The sequence below is a fragment of the Mesoplodon bidens genome (assembly GCF_964165515.1).
Source record: "Mesoplodon bidens genome assembly, chromosome: 11".
Lineage (NCBI taxonomy): Eukaryota > Metazoa > Chordata > Mammalia > Artiodactyla > Ziphiidae > Mesoplodon > Mesoplodon bidens.
The window spans coordinates 29,807,047-29,833,534 of record NC_138167.1 but is presented as its reverse complement, the minus strand read 5'-3'; the positions used below and the strand labels follow the sequence as shown (position 1 = coordinate 29,833,534).

At 36.7% G+C, this 26,488-nt stretch overlaps 1 protein-coding gene across 1 annotated transcript in view; it reads right to left on the bottom strand.

Moving 5' to 3' along the window:
- PTPRR (protein tyrosine phosphatase receptor type R) overlaps positions 1 to 26,488 on the bottom strand; it is a 269,501-nt gene that overhangs the window by 116,012 nt on the left and 127,001 nt on the right. The window contains exon 3 of the mRNA XM_081248853.1: positions 2,350 to 2,463. Coding sequence (XP_081104979.1) covers positions 2,350 to 2,463 — 114 coding nt within the window. The remainder of the gene's footprint in view (positions 1 to 2,349; positions 2,464 to 26,488) is intronic.

Genomic DNA, 26,488 nt, shown 5'->3' with positions numbered 1-26,488 from the left:
GTTAGTCTTTTCTTTTTGATACATGGGGTTTCCTCCTGCTAGAAAATTTTCTTTCTTTTTTTTTTTTTAGAAAGTTTTCTTTTAATGCAATTTATCAGAAGTTCAGCCACGTATAAAATGGAGTACTACGAGTCATCCAGGAAAAATGTTTCTGTGTTTGCAGTGAACAACAGACAATGACTAAATATTGCATAATACTGATGTGAAACATGTTTATAATAATTTAAATAGTTTATGACCTAATAACAACAATAGTAGGAAGAGAGCACTTGTTTTGGGCTTGTCATGCTCCCATGTGCCTTAAATCTGTTATCTCCAGGACAGAGGTATTAAGTTATTTCATTTTGTAAATGAAGGAACATTAAGTAGCTTGTCTTAGGTCATAGAGCTGGGACATGGCCAAGCTGGAAATGGAGTAGAATTTTGTGTCTGTCTCCAAAGCAAACACTCTGAATCACCGTACTCCGCTGCCTCAGGTATCATCATAACTTGAACTATTATAAGAACTACTCTTAGAAATAGACATGCATAAATGCTACTAACATTCTCTGAGGATATGCATATCCCTCTCTGGGTGTGGCAAATCCCTCTTTTATCCTTTCAAAGAGCTATTACACTCTTTAAATCTATATACGTAAAAGTATATCTAAGATATCTGAGTATATATATATAAAATCTAGATCTAGATCTAAGACATCTATAATACCTCACTTCTCACTTGAGCAAAGTACACTCTGGATATAAATAACCTATTTCACTCTTTCATGGTAATGGCAAATGCTGTATTTCTTCTTCTATGCTAGTGCGTTAAAAACTTGGTTTTTTTTTAAAGCTTATTTAGTCCCAGAAAATAGTTGACTCACAGAACAAAAGTTATTATGGGGATGAAAACAATTCACCCTCCACACAGAAAAAAAATGAAAAGAAACAAAAGAAACAAAAATTCTAAACCAAAATAAAAGCAAATTCTTCTCCATAGTGGGAAACGCAGGTGTTGATGCAGTATAAAACTGAACTCAAGCAGGAGCGTAAGGATTTAAGGCAAGGAGAACAAGAAGTCCTTGCTTAAGTTTCTAATGCAGGGGAAATTAAGAACAATTTTAAAACTGTAAAATGATTCTAAAGTCCTTTTTCACAGGAACCTCGGATAATTAGCTTTTTACAAAGAGAAAGTCGTAAGATTTGAATTTGCCTTTCTTTGTCTTTGCTTACACCCACCTTCAAGTGCAGATGGGAACATGTAGTTGAATGATATCAAGGTCCCTAAACACTGAGGAGAAGGGGGAAAGAAAGGATGTGGGTGATAGATCGGTCTAAAGTGAGCCTTATACAAAAGGTCCTTTGGGCTTCCTTCATCCCCACCTCAGATACTCATCCAAGTTTTCTCTCGACTTTTTCAAGGCTATTCTTGCATTGTACTTGGACTGCTGTCCTTAAGCATGGTTCTTCTTTATTCTTTATTCAAAATCCTCTGCCTATGTGTTCACTATCCTTCATCCTGATATATATATATATATATATATATATATATATATATATATTTAAAGTTATTTATTTATTTATTTTTGGCTGCGTTGGGTCTTCGTTGCTGCGCGGGCTTTCTCTAGTTGCGGCGAGCAGGGACTACTCTTTATTGCGGTGCGCAGGCTTCTCATTGCGGTGGCTTCTCTTGTTGCGGAGCACGGGCTCTAGGCACGCGGGCTTCAGTAGTTGTGGCTCGTGGGCTCTAGAGCGCAGGCTCAGTAGTTGTGGCGCACGGGCTCAGTTGCTCCGCGGCATGTGGGGATCTTCCTGGACAAGGGATTGAGCCCGTGTCCCCTGCATTGGCAGGCAGATTCTTAACCACTGCGCCACCAGGGAAGTCCCTCATCCTGATATGCTGGAAGGGATTTTAACAGATGCTGTCTGGAGACAGTGCCTTACCTGATACAGAAGGTTTCCGTCTTAGGGAGAATATTTTGGGAGTAGTATCTGGTCGGTGAGACAAGTATTTTGGGCCCTTCTATTCATACCTACCAGGATAGCTAGTCTTGAACTACGAGAAGGTTGACAAACTTTTTCGGTAATGGGCCAGATAGCAAATATTTTAGCTTTTAATTTAGACAGACAATCTGTTGCAACTACTCAACTCTGCCATTGTAGTGTGAAAGAAGCCTTAGACAATATGTAAACAGATAGGTGTGGTTTGTTACAATAAAACTTTCTTTACAGAAACAGGTGTTATGCCAGATTTGGCTCATGGACCATAAAACTATAGCATGGGTGTTCCTTATTATTGTTCATTATTCTTGAGCCCTGCAATAAAGATCAAAGCTTGTAATCTGGGAATGCAAAATGTTGGCATCTTACAATGAGGCGATTGATGTGCACTTGCTGGGGTAAGAGTCCTAAAGCCGCGGCCACTCCTTGGCGGAATATCCGAAGCAAGGTTATGTTCAGCCTATTTACATCCATTTGCAGTGTCTGGAAAATAAAAAATTCAAATTATAGTAAATCTTTAATTTTGGACATTCAGTTCCTGACGGATGACTGACCACAACAATTCCTGTGACTTTGAGAAATTCACACTCATGGTGATTTATTGCATTTTTAATGGAGATAAAAAAATTATAGGGACATTTTATGTGAAATTTTAAATGGTCTTACTTAAGAAGATGGTATATTGTATAACAATGCAATTTGTCTAGTTATAATCAAGAATCATATGAATGATCAATTCATAAAGAATTTCACTGAAATGTGTGTTGGTTTATTTTGGTTTAAGTCCAGATGACAGAATGTAATATGCAGCCAAGTATGTTTCAGTAATCCAAGCCAGAGGACATCTTTAATTTGTGTTCACACACAGTCACAGAGAGGAAGATGCTGTGTAAGTTCCATAACACCAGACTTGGCAGTTTCTCTATATAGTGATTTTGCTGCCAGTGCAAAGCAAAAGAATGAGCTGCAATAATGCATTTTCCAACTCTGGTAAAGAAGTCAATGGAACTGATGATTAAATCTAAGGTAAACAATTCTTATTCCATTGCTTGGGCAAACACTCTTAATCTTCAGGTTGTTTTGGAAAAGGACAAGTAAATATTTTAAAATTCCTAAAATATAAATCAAGTTATGCAATTAACACTACATCCTTAATTTAAGCCATGGGTGCTATTATTACATTTACAACATAAACTAGTTAACTATGTATTTTCAAAAATACACCATAATCACTTGAAATAGATACTTTACAAGGTGGGGAAACCAAACCTTTATATGCATTTCTTATTTTATAATGCTTAATTTGCTAACTTGACCATAGTAGGTTATCAGTAACTGTTGGATGTCTGCAATATCATTTTTTCTATAAAGTGAGGCGCACTTCTATGTACACACTTCTATGATAAAGAGATTGGCTTACAAGTATAATCTACTATAGTGTAAGAACTCTCAGAGGACCTTCTCCCAGTATGCTGTAGAAGAAGAATAATACTGTTCCAATAATTTATAGTTTTGTTAAGAAATAATAAATCCTCTATACATAAAGTTGGTACAAAATAAGTGATTGGAAACTGGACCAAATACTTATTGCTACAGGAATCAGAGGGAGTTGGGGAGGTCAAAAGAGGTGTAATGGTTCCCAGTCAAAATGGCAGACCCAGCTAAAGCTCTAGACTGCTATTGTACCTTAGGATCTTTTAATACTTGCATAGGGGCAGGGGCCATAGAGCTTGGTCATGTTAGGCAGCTGGAACTGGACTCCTGGCAAAAAATTGAGATCCACAAAAGGGAATTGCTATTGAAAATTCTACCCAACACCCCAACTATAAGGTACAACTTGCTCCTGGGAGGGTAAAAGGAGAATTAACGCTGGGAGTAGGTAGAAAAGTTACATTAACACCATCAGTAATATTTTTTTTATTAAATAAAAGTCATCTAATGGTTCACAGTTGTTTGCTATATTATCCTCTGTACTTTTCTATAGTCTAAAAATGTTTCCAATATATAAAAACACATTTTAATGCAGAAGGTAAGACTTGAGCTCAATCCTGAAGGATGAGTAAGATATGGAAATGCAGTAATGAGAAAAACATTATACTTTTAAGCATGATTTATGTTTTATGGAAACATGCTTTATGAAAAATCCAAGAGATTAGAAAAACTAAATCCACCTGGTGAGAAACAGAGGTTTCCTTGCAACAGCTTACTCTCAGCTCTGTAAGCCTGTGGAAATTGCCAAGAGATTGGAGTTTCTTTGCAGAGATGGGTTCCTTGGTTCCTGCAAACACTGATGAGGAACCATTGACTTCTGGCTCACCAGCAGTGTTTGTCAGGCAGGGTGAGCAGGCAGGCACAGCCCTTGATTCCCACGGGCAGGATTTGGAGCCAATGGTCTACGCTGGGAACTGAGAGTCAAGGGGGTTGTGCACACACTTGAGAATTCAGTTCCCAGGGCCATGATTAACGAAGCTTGTAACTGTGGAAACAGTATTAAAGTCTAACTTCCTTAGATCGAAATGGTGTATGGAAGTGAAATGTGAACTCAAGATTTAAAATCACTCAAAATGGCAACTTTCCAAAAGGTAAAACTGTGCATTTAAAACAGAAATTTAGACTCCCTAACTAAAATGAAGAAGTGAGTTGAAATAATTAGTTTAAAACTGCCATCATCTGGTTCATTGCATCAAACATTTGAATAATTTGCCTCAGTTCTCTGCTTGCCTGTGAAAAGCTGGATTGATTCCAGAGTACATACATGTATTTCTGACTATTCACCATAAAATAGTGATGTTAAAATACAGTACAAACAAAAAAATACATATTTGAGGGCCTAATACATGCCAGACATTATGTATGATCACAATTTAAGAAAAAGAAAGGATCCTAGACAAAATGAGAATTTTATTTCAGAGAAAATAAAATAAATATGACTTCCTATAATAAGAGGATATATGTTACCACCTTCCCCCTGGATAGATGCTAGAAATACATAGCTTCTTCTCATCCTATTAGTTGAGATCATAACAACTATGATAGAATATAAATTTCCATGGCAATGACAGTGTCACAACTTCAAAATTACCATATAACAGTACAAGATATACTTTAGTCTTATTCTAAACCCATTGGTCATTTCTATTATTTAACATACAAATGACTGAAATTTTTAACTTTAAAAGGCATTATAATGCTCTTTCCAAAGGTAAATGCTAAGCCACTTCACAGTAATGAATAATGCAAATAGAATTACTATCCAAAAACAGTTGAGTATTTGTATTGATATTACAAATATATATAAACACACAGAAAAAATTAAACATAATGAAAATTCAAAGATTTCAGACTCCATCTATATTTAAATTTATTGGACCTCTGCCTTGTAAAGAGATTCCTGAGTCAGTTCCTTTTATCTGGGGCCCATGTCCCCTCACCCACTTCTGCTTCATCCCACAAAGGAAATACCACTGTGTAATATGACTTTCTTTCTTTGGTCACCAAACAGTCCACTAAAGTAGTTGAAGCCTATGAGCCTTAGATATAAATCAGTTTGAGGAAACTGATTAAAATGTAGTACTCGAATTTAGGCACCAGCATTATGTTTAAACTTTAAGTATGTGATTGGCTTTTAGCTATTTATATTTAAAGGATGGTTGAATTATTTTTGCCTGAGAGGGGGTCAGGTTTCAAATGTTAGTTACCTCTTGATGCTATAAGGTAGCCTGGTCTGTCATCTGATCACCCCCAGTAAGAGTCAAGATCACACCCAGTGGTCCCATTAGGGAGAGGAAGGCCAAAAATATGTCCTCAAAGCCCCTCAAAGAAGTCCAGTCTCGATTCCCAACAGCAACAATCAAACCCAGCTTCCTTCAGGACCAAGCCAGTCAGGAGGAATCCACTCATCTCCTTCTAACTTTAACGTGTGCTCATTGCTGCTCAGGATCTCTAACTTCATTCTTGGCAAGGGGTCTCCCCTTTATGGCCAGCAGTTGGATTGTCAAGTGATTCCCAGGAATAAAAGCAAAAATTTCTCTGTCTCTGAACAAAGAAGAAAGCCCTGAACTATTGGAGGCATTTTACACCATCACCCAATCCCTTCTTAAAACTCTCTGTGCTGTCCTCTACTATTACTTATGAACTAATGATTTTTATTTCCATATTTCATGTTCCCACCTTTCTCAGAGTCCTACATCTGCTTCCCTCCACCTGAATGTTCCACTTATGCCTCAAACTCGGTATTACCCAAACTGAATTGATCTTTTTCCCTCTGCTCATCTACAATCAAATTTACTTCTAATTCTATATTTCATATAATGTGAAGTACCATATTTTGAAATCATGTTGACTCACTCTTTTACCTTATCTTTCACCCTACCATCATAACATCCAATTAATTATCAAGTTCTGTCTATTCTACCCTCTAAAAATCTCTTGAATGTTGAATCCATCTTCTCTTCATCTGTATTTCCACCATCTTCGTTCAGGTCACTATCATGGCTATCTGGACTATTTCAATAGAATCTTCATGGGTTGCCAATCTTCTATGGTCTCTAATTCATTCCTCATATGGACCTGTGCAACATTCTGGCTCAATCAAGTCACTATTCTGCTTAAAATACTTGGAGGAAATCTCATTTTTTAATGAAAAGTAGTAACTCCTTGGTTCACTGCCATTGTCCTGTCCTTCCAGTCTTACCTCCCAACTCCATCCACCATGTACATTATACTCCAGCTGTACCTAAGGTGTCTTAAACATGCCATGTCCTTTTTGTATTGGGTCAGTGCATATGAGGATCACTGGCTAGCCTTCTTCCTTCTCTTTGGAGACTCAGCTCAAACACCATTCTGTCAGATTTCCATGACCTCTCCTTCCCCTTCCTTTGCTTGCAGCTTTCAGTTCTATGTTGGACTTTACTTATTTTTTGTTTAAATTTTTATAATAAAAAATTCATAATTATTTCAAAAAATATAAAGTACAGAAAGATACATAGTAAAAAAATGAAAGCATACTTGTCTTCTCCTAACCTTTTATTCTAATCCTCAGAAACAACAAACAATAACAAACAATACTATTTCTTGTGTATTCTTCCCAATATTTTTGATGCATATAGAATGTAAAATAATATGCATTTATTATACATGTTTATTATTATTAAATACAAATAGGATTAAACTACACATGTTGTTCCATAAGTTGCTTTTTTCACTTATTATATAAGTGAAATATATTAATATATTTAATATATTAAATATATCTGAAATGCATTTCTGTATTCATAAAATATACTGCTATTGAATATCATGTTTTGAGTCTCATCTAATAATTTCTTACTTTTAATAGTTTAGCTTATCCCATTGACTTTTATTATTTTAACAGATCTAAATGTGTTTTGTTATTTTATGTTATGCTATCTTTTAAAATTTGTTTTTATACCTCCTTACTTTTCTGTCTTTTGCTAAGTGGTCTGGTGTTTTTTTGGTTGTTCTATATATTTTTTTCTTCCTGTGCCTATAATCATAATGTTAAATATTGCATGATAATATATTTAAATCTTTATTTCTTGATATATAAACTTCAGAAAGTATTTATTAACTGCTGTTATGAAAAGTGAGAAAATGTACATCTCTTCTCACCAATTCTCATGATCATTTTCCAGTTTTTATAATTATATTATTATTATTGTCTTATTATATTTTATGGTGTTTATATGATATTCTTTATAACAGAGACTACTCACCAAACCGATTGTCTCCTCCTGGAACCTTAGCCCATTTATATCTTGGTGGAGCCATATAATAGTGCTCACCAATTAGTGTAAATGAAAGCAAAGTGATATTTTCAGTCTGAGGTAGTCTTCTCTACTCTCTTTTCTCTTCCCTCTGTCTGCAAGCTGGATGGTTCCAGGATGACCCTAAGACTGTAATAAAATGGTGGCCCCATACAAAGGAAGACACCTGGGACCCGAATCACTGCATGAAGCACAGGCCCTGCCCAACACTACTCATTAAACAGTAACATGAGTTAAAAATAAACTCCTATTGCATTAAGTCACTAAAATATTAGGATCATGTTAGCATTATTTATACTGATGAATATATTCTGTAATTATAATTTTTAAAGTTCTATAGAATTAGATACATATTCAAATAGTCATGATCATGATCAGCTCTTTTTTAGAAGGGTGTACCATTCCTGAATTCTTTATTTTGATGTATCTCTTATTTAGCTGGATGCCGTTATCAAAAAGCTTCTTTCAAGCAGGGTTCATGAGTGCTATGTTTCCTGAGGCATTTGAGAATGTATTTACGGTGCCTTTAACAATAAATGACAATAAATGACAACTTGGCTGAATATTAAATTCTTGATTCAATCTTTGTTTTTATTTTTTGCCTTTGAACTCTGCTGCTATTATTCCAATGCCTTCTGGCTTTGAAAATTGCTACAAAGAATACCCCAGCCTGAGGCTAGCTTGTCTTTGGGATAACTTGCTTTTTCTGCCTGCAATCTCACAAGAGTCTTTAAAGTTAAAAAACTTCACCAGGATATTTCCTTGGTTTGACAGTTTCTGCAATATAGCATGCTCTTGAAGTCTACATATACCAGATTCCTTATTTCAGAAGTATTTTTTCCTATTATATATTTGAATGATTTTTCTCCTAAATATTTTTTGGTTCATCTTTAAGGACACATTATGCAATTTTATATTCTTTCTCTTTAGCCACTTTATGTACTTATTGTCTTATATTCTCAGGTCTGCTCTATGTCCTTGTATGTTTTCAGCAGACTCTGATCTAATTCTTTTGTTTCTAATGTGATTTGGATTCTATAATGTGTGTTTTATTATTATCTTCATTTATCTTCTGAGTTGTGCCAGTGTACTCTTTGTGATGCCCTCTTTTAACTGTTTCAGACAGGAAGTGACACAAGACTTTCATTTATAGTTTCTTGATCTCCTCTATCCATTTTAAAATCTATTTTTTCCAAAGAGTTCATCTCCTTTTCTCTTTTAACATCCTCCAATAACTTTCTATTACATTTAGAGTTAAATTCAATTACACGGCTTACAGGGCCTTACTTTATCTGGCTCCTGTTCCTTCTGAATTTCATCTCATCTCTCTCTCTCAAGCCACTCCACCCTTTTTCCAGTTCCTCAGACGAGCTGTGCTCATTTCCACCTCATGGCCTTGGAATCTGCCTGCCCGCTGGAGAGATGTTCAACATCACTGTATGGTGGGTCCTTCTGATCTTTCAGCTCTCAGTTTAAATGTCATCTCCTCAGAGAGGCCTTCCCAGCCTGGCCATTCCCTCTCACATCACCCTGCTTTATTTTCCTCATGTCATTTATCACTATCTGACAGTTTCTTATTTATTTTTTTTGTTTATTGTATATCTCCCTTTACTAAAATGTGAGCTCCATTGGTGTGGGAACTTGCCATTCTGGTTCTCTGTTATATCTACAGGACCTGGAACAATGCCTGGCATTTGGTAGGTATTTAATAAATCTTTGCGAAATGAAGGAATACATAAATCATCATACTCAACATTGTGTAGTTACTACATTTGACCTGTGAATGACATGTGTTTGAACGGCGTGGGTCCATTTATACACAGATTTATTACACTAAATATGTACTACAGCACTACCCAGTGCAAGGATTGGTTGAATACAAGGATGCAGAACCTCAGATATGGAGGGCCGACTGTAAAGTTATACTCGGATTTACGACTGCACGTGGGGTCAGCTCACCTAAGCCCCACATTGTCTGAGGGTCAAAAATTCAATTGGAAGAATCTGAGTTCTATGATAGGGGTAGAAAGGGTTACAAAACCAGGGTTATAAGCTCTTGAGGAGATTAATACTTGGTTAAGTAGTTCACTTGAAATGCCTAATCACTCAAAAATCATGAGTAGATTTAACACAATTTGTATTTGGCTTGTTACTAATATGCCTCTGATACTTTGACTACTACACAGTTCAGGGGGGAAAAAAAAGTTTACTTCATCTAATCAATTCTTTGAAACTTGTTTCTAATAGGCAAAATCAATATAAGTTTTCTGAGTTGTGTGCTATATTGGTTGTAAATAGCACTCAAACTTAATCAGTGTAAGTGTCTATTTCTTGTGACTAATTTGAGAGTTTTAAAATTTATCTTTCTAATTATAAAAATTAAATATGCTCATGATAGAAGATTTAGAAACTACAAAGAATTAGGCAAAAGAAATAAATATTATGCATAATGGTTTATTCCATCATCCTGAAATAAAGCTTGTGGTGCTTTTAGTGTTAGTTTTTTTCTGATATGTAGGTAATATAATGTAGAATGCATATATATATTATATATATCTATATATATCTAATATATAGTCATACAAATATTTATCCATTTTAATGTGATGCTATAACTATCACATTTTTATGGCTTTTCTCTTTCCATGATGTTAGGAGGAAACATTTATTACCCAACGCTGATGTTTATTCTGTGCGGTGGCAGCTCAAATACAGTAATTTTCCTGGTGCCTTTCCTCCTCTGTCTCCTCAGGGGAGGGAAGTGACTTGTATAATTGGTGCATTTGGAATGAGATACTGGGGCATGCGTAGCTCTGTGCTTTCCTTTTGGGGTCCTCTTGCCTGTAAAGACACTAAAACCTAGTATTCTTATTGCAAGTAGTAAAGTAAGTTGCAAAGGCTCTGTCCCTTCAGGTGAGGCCACAGTTGGCCAGTACTCCTGTGACTGGTGGGTAAATTTGCCTAAGAAGAAGAGGCAGCCATAGAAGTATACTGTCATGCTCTTAAGTCACATCTCCAGCAGCTCTATCAGCAATAAAGTTATATTTCTTATCTCCCCAGGTCTGGTCTGCTTCCTCTTTCTCAGTCAGTAGAAGAAGGATGCTATTTCTTATCCCCCTCAAATACCAACTCATGGTGCCACAAATTTAGACGTTACATTGCACTCTGTTGCCCATACCCCTAAAAGGTAAAAAGGCTCTAAAACTTTTCTTGTTAGCTGACCTTGATTTCAGCATGGATATTTACAATGGCAGCAGGGTTAGAGGAAAATCAGGTGTATGGTGCCGTGGAGTCAGGAGCAGAGTTTGCAAAAGAAGTTTGTCAACACTGCTAGATGCTGCTGAAGGTTAAGAAAAATGCAGACCAAGAAAAGGCTCTTGGATTTGTTGATGAGGACTACTTGGTGGCCTTCAAGTAGTGATTCTCAAAATGTGGTCCACAATCCACTGGAAGGCCAAGTGAGTCTTTGTTGGAACTTATTTGAAAGCGTGGGACCATTGTGTGGATATACGGGTGCCTAGGGTACAATTCCACAGACTTTCATTTGTCCCACAGGGTCATTTAATGGGTTTTTTTTTTTTTCTTTTTTTTTTCTTTTTTCTTGCGGTACGTGGGCCTCTCACTGTTGTGGCCTCTCCCGTTGTGGAGCACAGGCTCTGGACGCGCATGCTCAGTGGCCATGGCTCACGGGCCCAGCCGCTTCATGGCATGTGGGATCTTCCTGGACAGGGGCACGAACCCATGTCCCCTGCATTGGCAGGCGGACTCTCTACCACTGTGCCACCAGGGAAGCCCTAATGGGTTTTTTAGGGTTAGTACAATTTGATACTCATAAAATAAAATTAGTGTGTCATTAGTGTATATTGAGACTCTGACGGGGTTAAGATGTGATTGTATACTGAAAAAACAGGCAGAACACCACGACCAATTTTTGCTGAGGACAAAGGAGAAAGATAAGATGGTAAATAGATAGAAAAATCTTTTTCCCTCAGGTGGGAGGTACTCTGAGCTTTATATTATAGCAGTAGTACTTCAGGTGACTTAATCTTTCTTTTTAAGATCCTTACACTGTGATGAGCTACCCCTTTTAACACATGAAATGCTGACACTAGTTTTGGTCAGAGCAATATTTTGAGACGTTTTGAAAACAATTGCAATGCCAACTTCATGAGTTTCTCATATCCTTGGCTCTGTTGTATTTATGGCCTGCTAAAGCAATCGATCAGCTTATCAGTTAAAACAATTTATAAAGGAGTTAAATGCATATTGGTAGTAAGTGAGAAAAGGTATCTAAATTTCTCATTTAGAAAGGAAAGACTTAGTGGACAAGGGAGATATTCAGAAGGTTCTTGAATTATGATCTCACACATTTAAAAGCTTTTGCCTACTCTGTTTTCTAATAGCTAGAGAGAATGTACATGACTTTAAATAACTGTTTGTGTGTTTGGAAGTTGCAGGTAGGTGAGCAAATACCAAATAAGAAAACATTGACACACTATAATATAATAGTTAAGAGCATGGGTTAGTAAGACAGACTTGGATTTATCCTGGGCTGAGTGGCCTTGGTCAAATTACTAACTCTTCCTGGGCCTCAGTTTCTTTGTCTGTCAAATAGAGATGATAACTGTATCCCTTTCACAGGGATTTTGAGGATCACATAAGTTATCAGACACAAAACATCTAAAACTGACAGATAAAAAGTGTTCCATAAACTTTGCTTAAAGATATGGATTTATCCTTCATCGATGTTAAAAACAACTAAATGATCTGCTTCTTTGGATATGCAGTAAAAGGGGACATTGAGTTGCAACTTTGTTGATTAAATGAAGGTCTTATACTTATTTCCTGGAACAGTAATAATATTAATACACAAAGAAGTGGCCTGATTGGACTTCCGGTGCTTACATTTACTGATTTAACAATCAAGGAGTTTTAGCTAAAAGTCAATTAGGAAATCTAGGTCAGAGGAAAAAGCAATGGTCAAAACAATTTGATTTTCCTAAAGTGATATAATTTTTGGAAGAATATATACCTGAGGTTTAAGGTTAAAATAGCACACTTTAAGAAGGGTTTTTTGATTCCAGAATCTCTACCTCCATTTACTCCCTACTCCATCCACCCTTTCTAACCATGGCTGTGTGAGCCATCAGATCAGACCCCAAATTGTACAGAAGACTCCTTATAGCTACTGAATCAAATTCATATTCATCATCCTTTTCTTTTTTTCTCTCTACTACTACAAATTAAATATTAATATTGAAACAGTCAAATTTAGTGACTTAGATTAGAAGCCCTATCCTACTCATTTGAAAAGCTTTTTATAAGCTATTTATTTCTTCATTTCATTAATCTCTCTTTTCTATTTTAATAGTACCTCTTAATTAGTGTTCCCTTTCACATCCTCTAATAGCATTCTTGTAAGAAAATCTTTTCTTTTGCCTTTAAAGACTCCTATACTTTAGCAATTAAGTTAAGAACTTCTTTACATTGTTCTGAAAACTTTAAATTCTATATAATTTGGAGTAAACCCCCATCCTTATAATTAGCTATTTTAAAAAATCATGAAATGGTTAAGGTCTTGACTTTTCCAAGTACAAATTCAATGGAGGAGATAAGGCTTCCAAAAATTAGAAAATAACACTTTATGTACTTTTATGATACTATCATTCCTATACTTTGTGATTTTGTGTCCATTTACCCTTATAAAAATATTTTAATAAAATATTTAATAAAATAAATATTTAAAAAAACATATCTATGGATGAAATAGAGGAAAACAGAGGTATAATATAAAGTTCTTTGGAGACAGGAGAAAATCATGATTTATCCACAAATAGATATTATCCTGAGTACAATAAACAAATATAATAGCAGGTTACTGGCTTTTAACAGAATTTTCAAGTCTCATTATTATATGTTCAAGTCAACAGAAATTTCCACATTCATCTCCCCTGATTATGTACTGAATATTATTTCTTCTCCATTATTCTTATTCCTGTGTTCTCTTTTGGTCTCCTCTAAATTGTTACTCTCCCCTTCCTTCAGCATCTCTCATGCTGGGGCAGACCCAGTAACCAAAAGCTTGAGTGGAAAATGGCTGGAATCGAGATCAGGCAGAAACTCTCTGGACAAAAGCCCAAAGCTCAGGCAAATGTTGCCTGCAAAACAAGGTTAGACAAATTCAGGTTTCTACAACCAACCCTGTCAGGATGACAAAATTCTAATCACCACAGCTGTGACCACTCCATTCATGCAGCTTTTCTGAAAGGATGGAGGAGACATTTGACTATCGTATCCAGTAAGAATTGAGACCAAACTGACTTCTAAGTGGCATTTAGGGATGCTTGGAAATAGACATCCCAGGGCAAAATAATAATCCTTCAGCTCTTCAAGCACTTTGCTTCATAGTCAGAAAGTGATACTGTCCCAAGCCACCAAGTATATAAATACTACTTTAAAAAAATTAAGAAATTATTAATCGTTACAGGCTACTGGGTACTTTATTCCAGATGTGGGTAAAGTAGGGAGATGGCTCACTTTTATTTTCATGGGCTTGTATTCAATCAACAGGAATATATTCTTTCGGGAATTTCAACTTTTTCACATGCAAAATCTTGGACTGTGAAGTGGCAGGGAGACCACACAGGCTCTCAGACATCAGTCTGATCAAAAGGGTGGTTTGGAGTCTAACATCCCTGGAAGGACGTTATAAATTTACTTTCATTTCCATTCCCTTCATGAAGTAGTTTATGTTTCACTTCAATGACTGTAATAGGATTCTGTTTTTCACTCTGCTGGTGAACCACCCAATTCCCTAAGAAACATGGTAAAATAAAATGAGGTTTATTGGCATGTGTTTGGGGATGCAAATAAAAACTCTATGATTTAGTGTCCTTTCAAGTTTTATTCTCGGTAATCTTGATTTTTCTGTCACGGTGGGAATTAAGCATTTTCTGCATAACTAAAAATGAACAGAGAGAACGTGGAATAAGTTTTAGTCAATGTTCTTGTGGTTTTTTCATCTGCAGAATGAGATGGCAAAATAATAAGTGTATAATTTTCCACAATGTGTTATTTTTGTGATTAGCACTCCGAGAACCATCTCATTTCTGGAAAATAAAGATTCTGAGTGAGGTTGTCTGCAGCATAACTTTAATACACAGCATGACTGTGCCAATTTCATCCTGTTATTACTTCTCGATCTTCCCAGTAATACTCTTTTTTTTCCTTTCAGCATAATTGGGGTCATGGTATTTATTAGGATTGCTATATCTCTGAGCTAATTATTAAATTGTTAAACAAAAGTACATGGATTGATCAGAAAAACAAAGGAGACTATATGAATCTTATTCCTCCTTGTTACAGCTAAATATAGAAATGGCTAATATCATATAACACAATCTAGCATCAATTATCAACTGAATAATTCACACCAGCAATTTAAAAAATAAATTTAAGACTGGAAGCTGTAGGGAAAGATATTTTGGTGTACAAAATTAAGAAGCCACATCTTCTTTAAGGCTTTAATTTCTATTAAATGACAGATTTAAACAGGTTAGTCCTTTTCATATTAAAAAGACATTAAAAGAAAATCACTAAAACTTTTATTTCTCTTTAATCTAAAATCTTGCTGCTAAACCTTAAACCCCTCTTCGAAATTATTGCCAAGCCATCATTTGGCATTATTATCTCCTCATGTTTCACACTAGAGACATTAAAAAGAAAAAAAAAAAAAAAACCTGACAGCGCTATATTTTGTGGCAAATAGAGATTGACTTCTTGAATCAAATGATACATTTGGGGCATCTTGATTGTTTTCTGCAACATTGAATCAGGCAGGAAGTTAATCCAATTTTATGATTAAGATGGATGGAAACACCAGATGCACTTTTTTTTTTTTTTTTTTTTTTTTTTTCGGTACGCGGGCCTCTCACTGCTGTGGCCTCTCCCGTTGCGGAGCACAGGCTCCGGATGCGCAGGCTCGGCGGCCACGGCTCACGGGTCCAGCCGCTCCGCGGCATGTGGGATCTCCCCAGACCGGGGCACGAACCCGCGTCCCCTGCATCGGCAGGCAGACTCTCAACCACTGCGCCACCAGGGAAGTCCATAATCCATAATTTTGTACCAACACCAGAACCACTATATTATCTTTAAACACTCAAACTAAATTCTTAATTTATTTTAATTTTTTAATTTTTATTTTTTTTTGTGGTACGTGGGCCTCTCACTGTTGTGGCCTCTCCCGTTGTGGAGCACAGGCTCCGGACGCACACGGGCCCAGCCGCTCTGTGGCATGTGGGATCTTCCCAGACCGGGGCACGAGCCCGTGTCCCCTGCATCGTAGGCGGACTCTCAACCACTGCGCCACCAGGGAAGCCCCTAAATTCTTATTTTTAATGCTTGTACACCCAGAACTTCATACAATGCCTAAAACACAGTGGGAACTCAATACATATTTTTTGAAATAAACTTAAGTGAACTAAATAGTACTTTGTGAGGCTTTTCATCTGAGGATAGCACTTTCTGTACAGATTAACTAATGAATTCACACATAATTTTTAATGAGAGCCCTAATTCTTATGAGGACAGCCAAGCTTTAATAATAAGGGTCTTGGTTTACCAGTAGAAAACAACAAAGCTGAGGTCCCCAGTTGGGAATTAGACGGGGGATGTCTCCTGTCCCGCACTTTCATTCATTGGTCCCTCACATACGATTACAATGGAAGATACTGACTAGTCTTTTAGTGAAGTCTACGTGCAAAGGCAGGGTCCCCAAGATGCAGTATGATAGAAAGTTTGGATTTAGTGACTAAGCCCACTGTTAGCTCCCCTTTCCTTTTCTAGTTATCTTAAATGCAAGGGAACTTTTTCCTAGTGTCAGTGTAGGGACTGACAAAAGCCAAGGAAATAGCTGCTCCACTCAATACCTTTTATGAAAATTTTCGGTTCTGTCCAAGTGAAGGTATTTGTAATTCTATTCTCTTTAGGATGGATACAAAATTTTTTATAAGCAACTTCTTGTGATGGTGGTAAGGTCTTTACTGTTCAGAGATATTGAATAATTGCATAGCATTTAATTTTAATTTCAAACTTTGAGGCTAAAGCTGTTTCCCTGGATATCACAAAGATTCTCTGCTGACTCATACACGCGCAGGAACAGATACAGACAGAAATCTCAATATTCACCCTCTTAACCTAGCACCGTTAATGTCATGAAAGATTCTCTTACCTGTTTGGAAATTGACTGGATGTTGTGGTAAGTTTGACTTCCATTTGCTCTCCTTTTGTTATTTCCTCACCTTAGCAAGCTGGACTAATCGTAAAGCTTTCTAACTCATGTGCTGAGATGAAGCCTCATTTAGTCACCTGGAGGTAACTGCCTGGTACTATTTCTAGAGACATTGCTGATCCCAGGCCTACTGTAGCAGCCTGTGCAGTCCCAAGAGGTACCCCAGGTGCTTGCTGTTTCAACAGTTTATAAGAATTGAAATGCATGATTTTTTTTTCATGGCCATTAGCAGAACTATAATATGAGTACTCTATGGGCTATCGACAAGGTGAGTTGCATGAAGAGTTTTTTTTTTCTTTTAAAAAAATATATGTTCATAAGATATTTTCATGATAAAGTTCTTCTAAAAGTTTCACTATTTCCTCCAAAATTTCCTACTCTGTGTTAAGGACTTTACAGATATCTCATTTCAACCCTCACCAGGACTTAGAGAGCAGGCATTATCATTAATCTATTAATTGATAGGGAGATTAAAGTGATTTAGGCAAAACCCAAGTAATGAATGTGGTGTTCAAATGCAGCTTGGTCTGATTCCATAATTGATAATTTTGTCCACATTACACCATATGCACACCATTATGCTTTAACACAGAGGGATTTCAGATAAATGATTATTGTAATTATTATTAGTGAAATATTTGGTTTAAAAAATAGGAGGGGGAATGAAGATAATTTCAAGATATGATCTCCATCTTTAAGGAGCTATCAGTCTGTTAGAAAAAGCGTAGTTGAAACAGTATAGGGATTCCATAAACTATGGCCACCAAGATATATGGCATAACACTAGCAAGGTTGGAATAAAAGTTAATCATTTATACATTATGGGAGGCATGGGAAATTTATTTTTTAAGGCAATAGGGTACTGTCAAGAGTCTTAAAAATGTTCATGATCTTTGATCCAGTAATTCCCCACCTGAATATTTATCTTAAGGAAATGATTTCAATGAATAAAAAAATAAATAGACAAAGATTTTCTTTGCAGTATTATAGTAAAAAGTCAGAAGCAACTTAAATGAACATTGGTGCAAGCAGATAAATATATTATGGTACATCAATGGCAGGTAATTATTGTATAATTCTCTCTCTCTTTCCTGCATCATTAGCTCACCCTCTCTATCATGTCTTTCTAATTTGCTTTCAAATGTGCTACAATATTTCTTATATTAAAACAAAAGTCAAACTGAAAGATCTCCTTGTCCAGCTATCACTGCTTTTCATTATTCTCCTTTCAAACAAAGGTCTAAAAAGAGTTGTCCATATTCACGTCTTCCAGTTCCTCTATTCCACCTCCCTTCTCCCTATATTGGCTCCTGCTATATTAAACCAGGATTGCTGAATCCAGTGGTCAATTCTCAATCTCCATCTTGCTTGACCTATGAGCAGCCTTCAACACAGATAATTTGTTCTTCTTCCCTGATGTTCTTTCCTCACCTGGCTTCCAGGATGCTACACCTTCATTTTCCTGACCTCTCTATACTGGAGGGCTCAGTCCTTAATTCTTCATGTCTTCTTTTTCTTCTAAACCACAGTAAAATTAACCAGGACCTCACCCTCAGAACTCAAGTCTTGTATACCCAGTTGCATACCTGACATATCCACTTAGATGGTTAACTTGATCTTGTTGACACTGAGCTCTTGATTCCTACCCTACTCACCTCCACCCCAAATCTGTTCCTCCTTCAATTTTCTTCCTCTTCACAACTGGCAACTTCAATCTTACTTGTTAAGAAAAACAGGTGTTATTTTTGTCTCCTTTCTTTCTCTCGTGCCCTACAATTGGTAAATCCAATTGAACAATATTCAGAAGACCACTTCTCACCACCTCCACCATTACCACCCTAACTCCTATCATCTCTCACTAGGGCTATGGCAATAGTCTCCTAACCAGTCTCCTTGTTTCCATTCTGACTTCTAGAGTTGATTTTCTGTGCAAAGCCAAAGTAATTTTAAACCATAAATTAGATCACATCAGGATCTTTCTAAACCACTCCAGACTGAAGACTCTTTTCCAGCAGAAAAGATCTTCTACATCTAAAGATATAAAGGAAACACAACGAGATGGGTAGGAAAGGTAGAGATGTGATATGGACCAATACCCCCAGGGAAGTGACCCACAAAAGGAAGAAAAATCACAATTTCAGAGGCTCTCCTAAAGGATCGAGGGGTCCAAGCCCCACATCAGGCTCTCTAGCTTGGGGTTCTTGCACTGGGAAGACAAACCCCAAAATACTTGGATTTGAACACTGATGGGGCTTGCTTTCAAGACAGCTAGAGGGCTGTAGGAAACAGAGACACCATTCTTACAGGGCACACACAAAATCTCACACACTCTGAGACCCAGGACAGAAGCAGTAATTTGAAAGAAGCCTGGGTCAGACCTACTTGCTAATCTTGGAGAGCCTCCTGGAGAGGTGGGAAGCAACAGGGACTCACTCTGCAGGATAGATGCTGGTGGAAGCCATTTTGGGGAGCTCATTCCACCACAAGGACACATGCTGGCAAGCACCATTTTGGAATCCTCCCTATAGCTTATTATAGGGAGGGGTCCTGGCCCCACCCACCAGCTGGTTGGCACCAGTTCTGGCAGCCCCCAGGCCAAGGAGCTGGCCACATAGGAACACAGCCACACCCACCACCAGGCCAGTTGCCTTGGGTCCCTTTGAGCCCCCCAGTTGTCCCAGGACCCCACCTTCTCCACCAGAGGGCCCAGGACTGGCTCCAACCACCAGCAGGTCAACACCAGCTCCAGGACCTCCACAGCTCTGCAGCCAGCTACACTGGGACCCAGCTGACCCATCAGCTGGCTGACACCAGCTCCAGTACCTCCCCCAGTCCCTGTCCCTGCCCACCAGCAGGCCAATACCAACTTCAAGATCCAGGCCCATGGCCAGCTGCTCTGTGACCAACACCACCCACCAGTGACCAGCAGCCTCTGCACAAGGCAGGGCCTGGCAACCAATCAGGCTGGGAGCCAGCATCAACTACCAGTGTGCCCACAGTAGTTGCCCTGCCACAGCAGAAGGGCCCATGCAGACAACATAGGGGGCACCCTGAGAACATATAGTTCTGATGACCACAATGGATTGCACTGCTGGACTCCATAGGACATCTCCTACATAAAGCCACTCATCCAAGATCAGAAAATATAACTGCTTTACCTAATATATAGAAATAAACACAGAGAATTAGGCAAAATGAAGCAATAGAGGAATATGTTCCAAACGAAGGAACAAGATAAAACCCCCAAAGGAAAACTAAGTAAAGTGGAGATAAGCAATCGACCGGATAAAGAGTTCAAGGTAATGACCATAAAGATGTTCAATGAATTCAGGAGAAGAATGGATGAACGCAGTGAGAAGTTTAACAAAGAGTTAGAAAATATAAAGAAGAACTAAACAGAGCTGAAAAATACAGTAACTGAAATAAAAAATACACTAGAAGGAACTAACAGTAGATTAGATGATACAGAGGTACAAATCAGGAAATGAAATCACTCAAGCTGTACAGAAAAAAGAAAAAAAGTAAAAAAAAATGCGAACAGTTTAAGAGATCTGTGGGACAACATCAAGTATACTAACATTCACATTTTATAGGGGTCCCAGAAGGAGAAGAGAGAGATAAAGGGGCAGAGAACATATCTGAAGACAGTAGCTGAAAATTTCCCTTGCCTTGGAAAGGAAACCAACATCCAGGCCCAAGAAGCACTGAGAGTTCAAAACAAGATCAACCCAAAGAGGTCCACACCAAGATACATTGTAATTAACATGGCAAAAATTAAAGATAAAGAGAGAATCTTAAAAGCAGCAAGAGAAGAGCAACTAGTAATGTACAAGAGAACTCCCATAAGGCTATCAGCTGACTTTTCAGCAGAAACTCTGCAGCCCAGAACAGAGTGGCATGATATACTTAAAATGATGAAAGGAAAACATTTACAACAAAGAATACTCTATCTGCAAGGCTATTACTCAGATTTGAAGAAAACATAAAGACTTTTACCGACAAGCAAAAGCTAAAAATGTTCAGCACCATGAAACCAACTTTATAAGAAATGTTAAAGGGACTTCTTTAAGAGGAAAAGAAAAGGCCACAACTAGAAATATGAAACTTATAAAGGGAAAAATCTCATTGCAAAAGGCAAATATATAGTAAATGTACTAGAACAACTACTTATAAAGCTAGTAGGAAGGTTAAAAGACAAAAGTAGTAAAATCATCTATATGTAAAATAAGTAGTTAAAAGATACACAAAACAAAAAGATGTAAAATATGTCAAAAACATTAAATGTGAAGCTGGGGGAGAGTAAAAAATGCAAGGTTGTTAAAATGCCTTCAAACTTAAGAGATTATCAACAAATAATCATATATAATTATAATTATTATGTTATATATAATTATATATAATATATAATTACATATAAACATCATGGTAACCACAAACCAAAATTTATAATGATAGACACACAAAAAAGAGCAAAGAATCCAAGCATAATGCTAAAGATTGTAATCAATCATAAGGGAAGAGAGCAAGAGAAGAAGAAAAGAAAAAAAAGAACTACAAAAACAATCCAAAAACAATGAACAAAATGGCAACATGTATATACCTATCAATAATTACTGTAAATGTAAATGGACTAAAGGCTCCAATCAAAAGACACAGATTTGATGAATGAATACAAAAACAAGACCCATCCGTATGCTGCCTATAAGAGACTCACTTCAGATCTAAAGACACACACAGACTAAAAGTTAGGGGATAGAAAAAGTTATTCCATGCAAATGGAAATGAAAATAAACCCAGGGTAGCAATATTTACACCAGACAAAATAGACTTTAAAACAAAGACTGTAACAAGAGACAAAGAAGGACATTACATAATGATAAAGGGATCAATCCAAGAAGATATAACAATTGTAAATATATATGTGTCCAACATAGGAGCACCTAAATACATAAAGTAAACATTAATAGACATAAAGAGACAGTAACACAATAATATTAGGGGACTTTAACACCCCACTTACATCAATGAACAAATCATCTAGACAGAAAATCAATAAGGAAATACTGTCCTTAAATGACACATTATACCAGATTGACTTAGTAGATATATATAGAACATTCCATCCAAAAGTAGCAGAACACACATTCTTCTCAAGCACATATGGAACATTCTCCAGGATAGATCACATGCGAGGCCACAAAAAAAGTCTCAGTAAATTGAAGAAAACTGAAATCATATCAAGCATCTTTTCTGACCACAATACAATGAGACTAGAAATCAATTGCAAAAAAAAAAGTGCAAAAATGTGGAAGCTAAACAATATGCTACTAAACAACGAATCAATCACTGAAGAAATCAAAGAAGAAATTAAAAAATACCTGGAGACTAATGAAAACAAAAACACAATGATCCAAAATCTATGGATCACAAGCCTACCTCTGGAAACAAGAAAAGTCTCAAATAAGTGAAATAAAGACTAAAAAATCAAGAGAAAAGATCAATGAAACTAAGAGCTAGTTCTTTGAAAAGATAAAGGAAATTGATAAACCTTTAGCCAGACTCATCAAGAAAAAAAGAAAGAGGCCCAAATCAATAAAATCAGAAATGAGAAAGAAGTTACAACTGACACCACAGAAACACAAAGCATCATAAGAGATTACTATGAACAATTATATGCCAATAAAATTGACAACCTAGAAGAAATGGACAAAATCCTAGAGATATACAATCTCCCAAGACTGAACTAGGAAGAAATAGAAAATATGAACAGACCAATTACCAGTAATGAAACTGAATCAGTAATAATAATTAAAAAAAAAAAAACTCCCAACAAACAAAAGTCCAGGACCAGATGGCATCACTGGTGAATTCTACCAGCATTTAAACAAGAGTTAACACCTACCCTTCTCAATCTATTAAAAAAAAATTCAGAAGAAGAAATGCTTCCAAATTCATTCTTCAAGGCCAGGATCACCCTGATACCAAAACCAGACAACAAAAAAGTAAATTATAGGCCAATATCATTGATGAACATAGATGCAAAATTCTCAACAAAATATGAATATTTCCAAACCAAATTCAACAATACATTAAAATACACTTTAATGGAAATACATTTCCCTTGATCAAGTGAAATTTATCCCAGAGATGCAAGGAGGGTTCAATATTCACATGGCAATGTGATACACCACATTAACAAACTGAAAAATAAAAGTTATATGATCATCTCAATAGATGCAGAGAAAGCATTTGACAAAATTCAACATCCATTTGTGACAAAAACTCTCAACAAAACGGGTATAGAGAGAACATACCTCAACATAATAAAGGTCATATATGACGAGTCCACAGCTAACATCATACTCAATGGTGAAACGCTGAAATTATTTCCTCTAATATCTGGAACAAGAAAATGATGTCCACTCTCACCACTTTCATTAAACATAATAGTTTTGGAAGTCCTAGCCACAGAAATCAGACAAGAAAAAGAAAAAGAAAAAATAATAATATATATGATAATATGTATGATAGAATATTACTCAGCCATAAAAAAGAATGAAACCTTGCCATTTGTGACAACATGGATGGACATAGATGGTATTATTCTAAATGAAGTAAGTCAGACAGAGAAAGACAAATACTGTATGTTTTACTTATATGTGGAATCTAAAAGACAAAACCAATGAACAAACACAACAAAACAGAAACAGACTCATGGATACAGAGAACAAACAGGTGGCTGCCAGAGGGGAGGATGGTGGGGGGGATAAGAGAAATAGCTGAGGGAGATTAAGAGGTACAAACTTCCAGTTGCAAAAAAATGAGTCTCAGGTATGGAATGTACAGTGTGGGGAATGTAGTCAATAATTATACAATATATTTATTTGGAGATAGATGGTAACTAGTCTTATCCTGGAGATCATTTTGCAATGTATAGAAATATTGAATCGCCATATTTTGTACCAGGAGCTATCATAGTGTTGTTAGTCAATTACACTTCAAAAACAAACAAACAAACCCATGGAAAAAAGGATCAAGTTTTTGGTTACCAGAGGTGGGGGCTTGGGGGAGGTAGTCAAAATGTGCAGCCAGTTATAAGTAGGTGCAGACTTCCTAGTACTTTTAAATAAGCACTAGGGGTGTAATATACAACATGATAAATATAATTAACTGTGCTGTATGTTATATGAGAAAGTTGTTAAGAGTAAATCTTAGTTCTCATCACAAGGAAAACATTTTTTTCCATATCTTTTATTTTATATCTATAGGAGATGATAGATGTTCATTAAACTTGTGGTAATCATTTCATGATGTATGTGAGTCAAAAAGTCATGCAGCACACCTTAAACTTATACAGTGCTGAATATCAATTATATCTCAAAAAAACTGGAAGGAAAAATTTAAAATAATAAAAATTAAACCCCTCCAGAGTTCCTGCTTGATCTCCCTAACAGCATCCCTCCTCTCCATCACACATCCCCTTCTGACCCATCCCAGCCACCATCTTCTACTACTCTTTCTCTTATTTTACTCCTTACATCCTGATCTTCTTGCTGCTCTTCAAACACAGCAAACTCCCTCTCCCCTCACAGCCTTTGCATTTACTATCTCACTGTTAGGAAGCCTTTCCCTGAGATATATGCAGGGCTCACACCCTCATTTTACTCAGGTCTCTACTCAAATACTACCTTTTCAAAGATGCCTTCCATAATCAGACAATTTTAAAATATCATCTTGTCTGTCACTGTCTGCCTCCTTACCCTGCCTGCTTTTTTTCCCTCAGCACTTTTCATCATTTTTTTTTTTTTTTTTTTTTTTTTTTTTTTTTTGCGGTATGCGGGCCTCTCACTGTTGTGGCCTCTCCCGCTGCGGAGCGCAGGCTCCGGACGCGCAGGCTCAACAGCCATGGCTCACGGGCCCAGCCGCTCCGCGGCATGTGGGATCCTCCCAGACCGGGGCACGAACCCGTGTCCCCTGCATCGGCAGGCGGACTCCCAACCACTGCGCCACCAGGGAAGCCCACTTTTCATCATTGATATATAATACTCTCTCTCTACTAGGAAGTATTACTCAAGATAGCAGGGATATTGGCTATTTTGCTTCCTGATGATTCAGAGTCTAGACAATGACTAGCTTATGGCAGAAGCTCAATAAATATCTTTTGAGTGAATGAATAAAGCAGATGCATAATTTAAGGTTAGGTAAAATAAGCATAATGCAAAGTATGGTATGCTTTATAACTATATAAATATGTTAAGATTTGTAAAGTGATACAAAGACATTAAAATAATTCTGAGTAATGATTTTTGAATAAAATTTTACAATGTTGGGCTAATTTCCAAGATTTTTAAAATATAAAGTCACCATGTATATCTGGGAAATGATATCAGTTGACAGTTAGAGAGATGGCAGTTGCTTATTTTGAGAAATGACTAGCTTCAACAACATATCTCAGAGGAAAATAACCACAGTGATTTCAGAGTTAATACCACTCATATATATTTGAACATTATCTCCTATTCAGTATAGCACACCAGATAAGTGCAGCAATTCAGAGTCAGAGGGTCTGGGTCTGAAGCATAGCTCTTCCACTTAATAACTAGATGACTTTGTTGTACTTTCTTAACCACTATCAAGGTCAGTATTTTGTAAGATGATTTTTTAGAGCAGTTTTAGTTTTGTAGCAAAATTGAGTGGAAGGTACAAAGATTTCCCATATATCTCCTACAACCCCCCCACATGCATAGCCTCCACCATTAACAACATCCCCCCAACTGCCCACCCCAGAAAGGTACACTGGTTACAACTGATGAACCTACATTGACACATCATTATCATCTAAAGTCTATAGTTTACATTAGGGTTCACTCTTGGTGTTGTATATTCTATGGGTTTTGACAAATGAATAATGACATATATACACCATTATAGTATCACAGAATATTTTTACTGCTCTAAAAATCCTCTGTGCTTCATCTATTCATCCCTCCCTTATCCCTATCCCCTGGCAATCAATGATCTTTTTACTGTCTCCATAGTTTTGCCTTTTCCAGAATGTCATATAGTTGGAATCATACAGTCTGTAGCCTTTTCAGATTGGCTTATTTCACTTAATAATATGAATTTAAATTTCCTCCATGTTTCTTCATGGCTTGCTGGCTCATTTCTTTTTAGCACTGAGTGACATTCCACTGTCTGGATATACCCAAATTTATTTATCCATTCACCTACTGAAGGATATCTTGTTTGCTTTCAAGTTTTGGCAATTATGAATAAAGTTGCTATAAACATCCATATGCAGGTTTTTGTGTTCTGTGTCAGTTTTTTGTATGTATCTTGGAGGTCCGTTAAGGGGATTAATTGAGATAAAGCTTCTAAGATGTTTATCATGTTGTCTGGAACCTAGTAAGAATTCACTAAATATTACCATTAA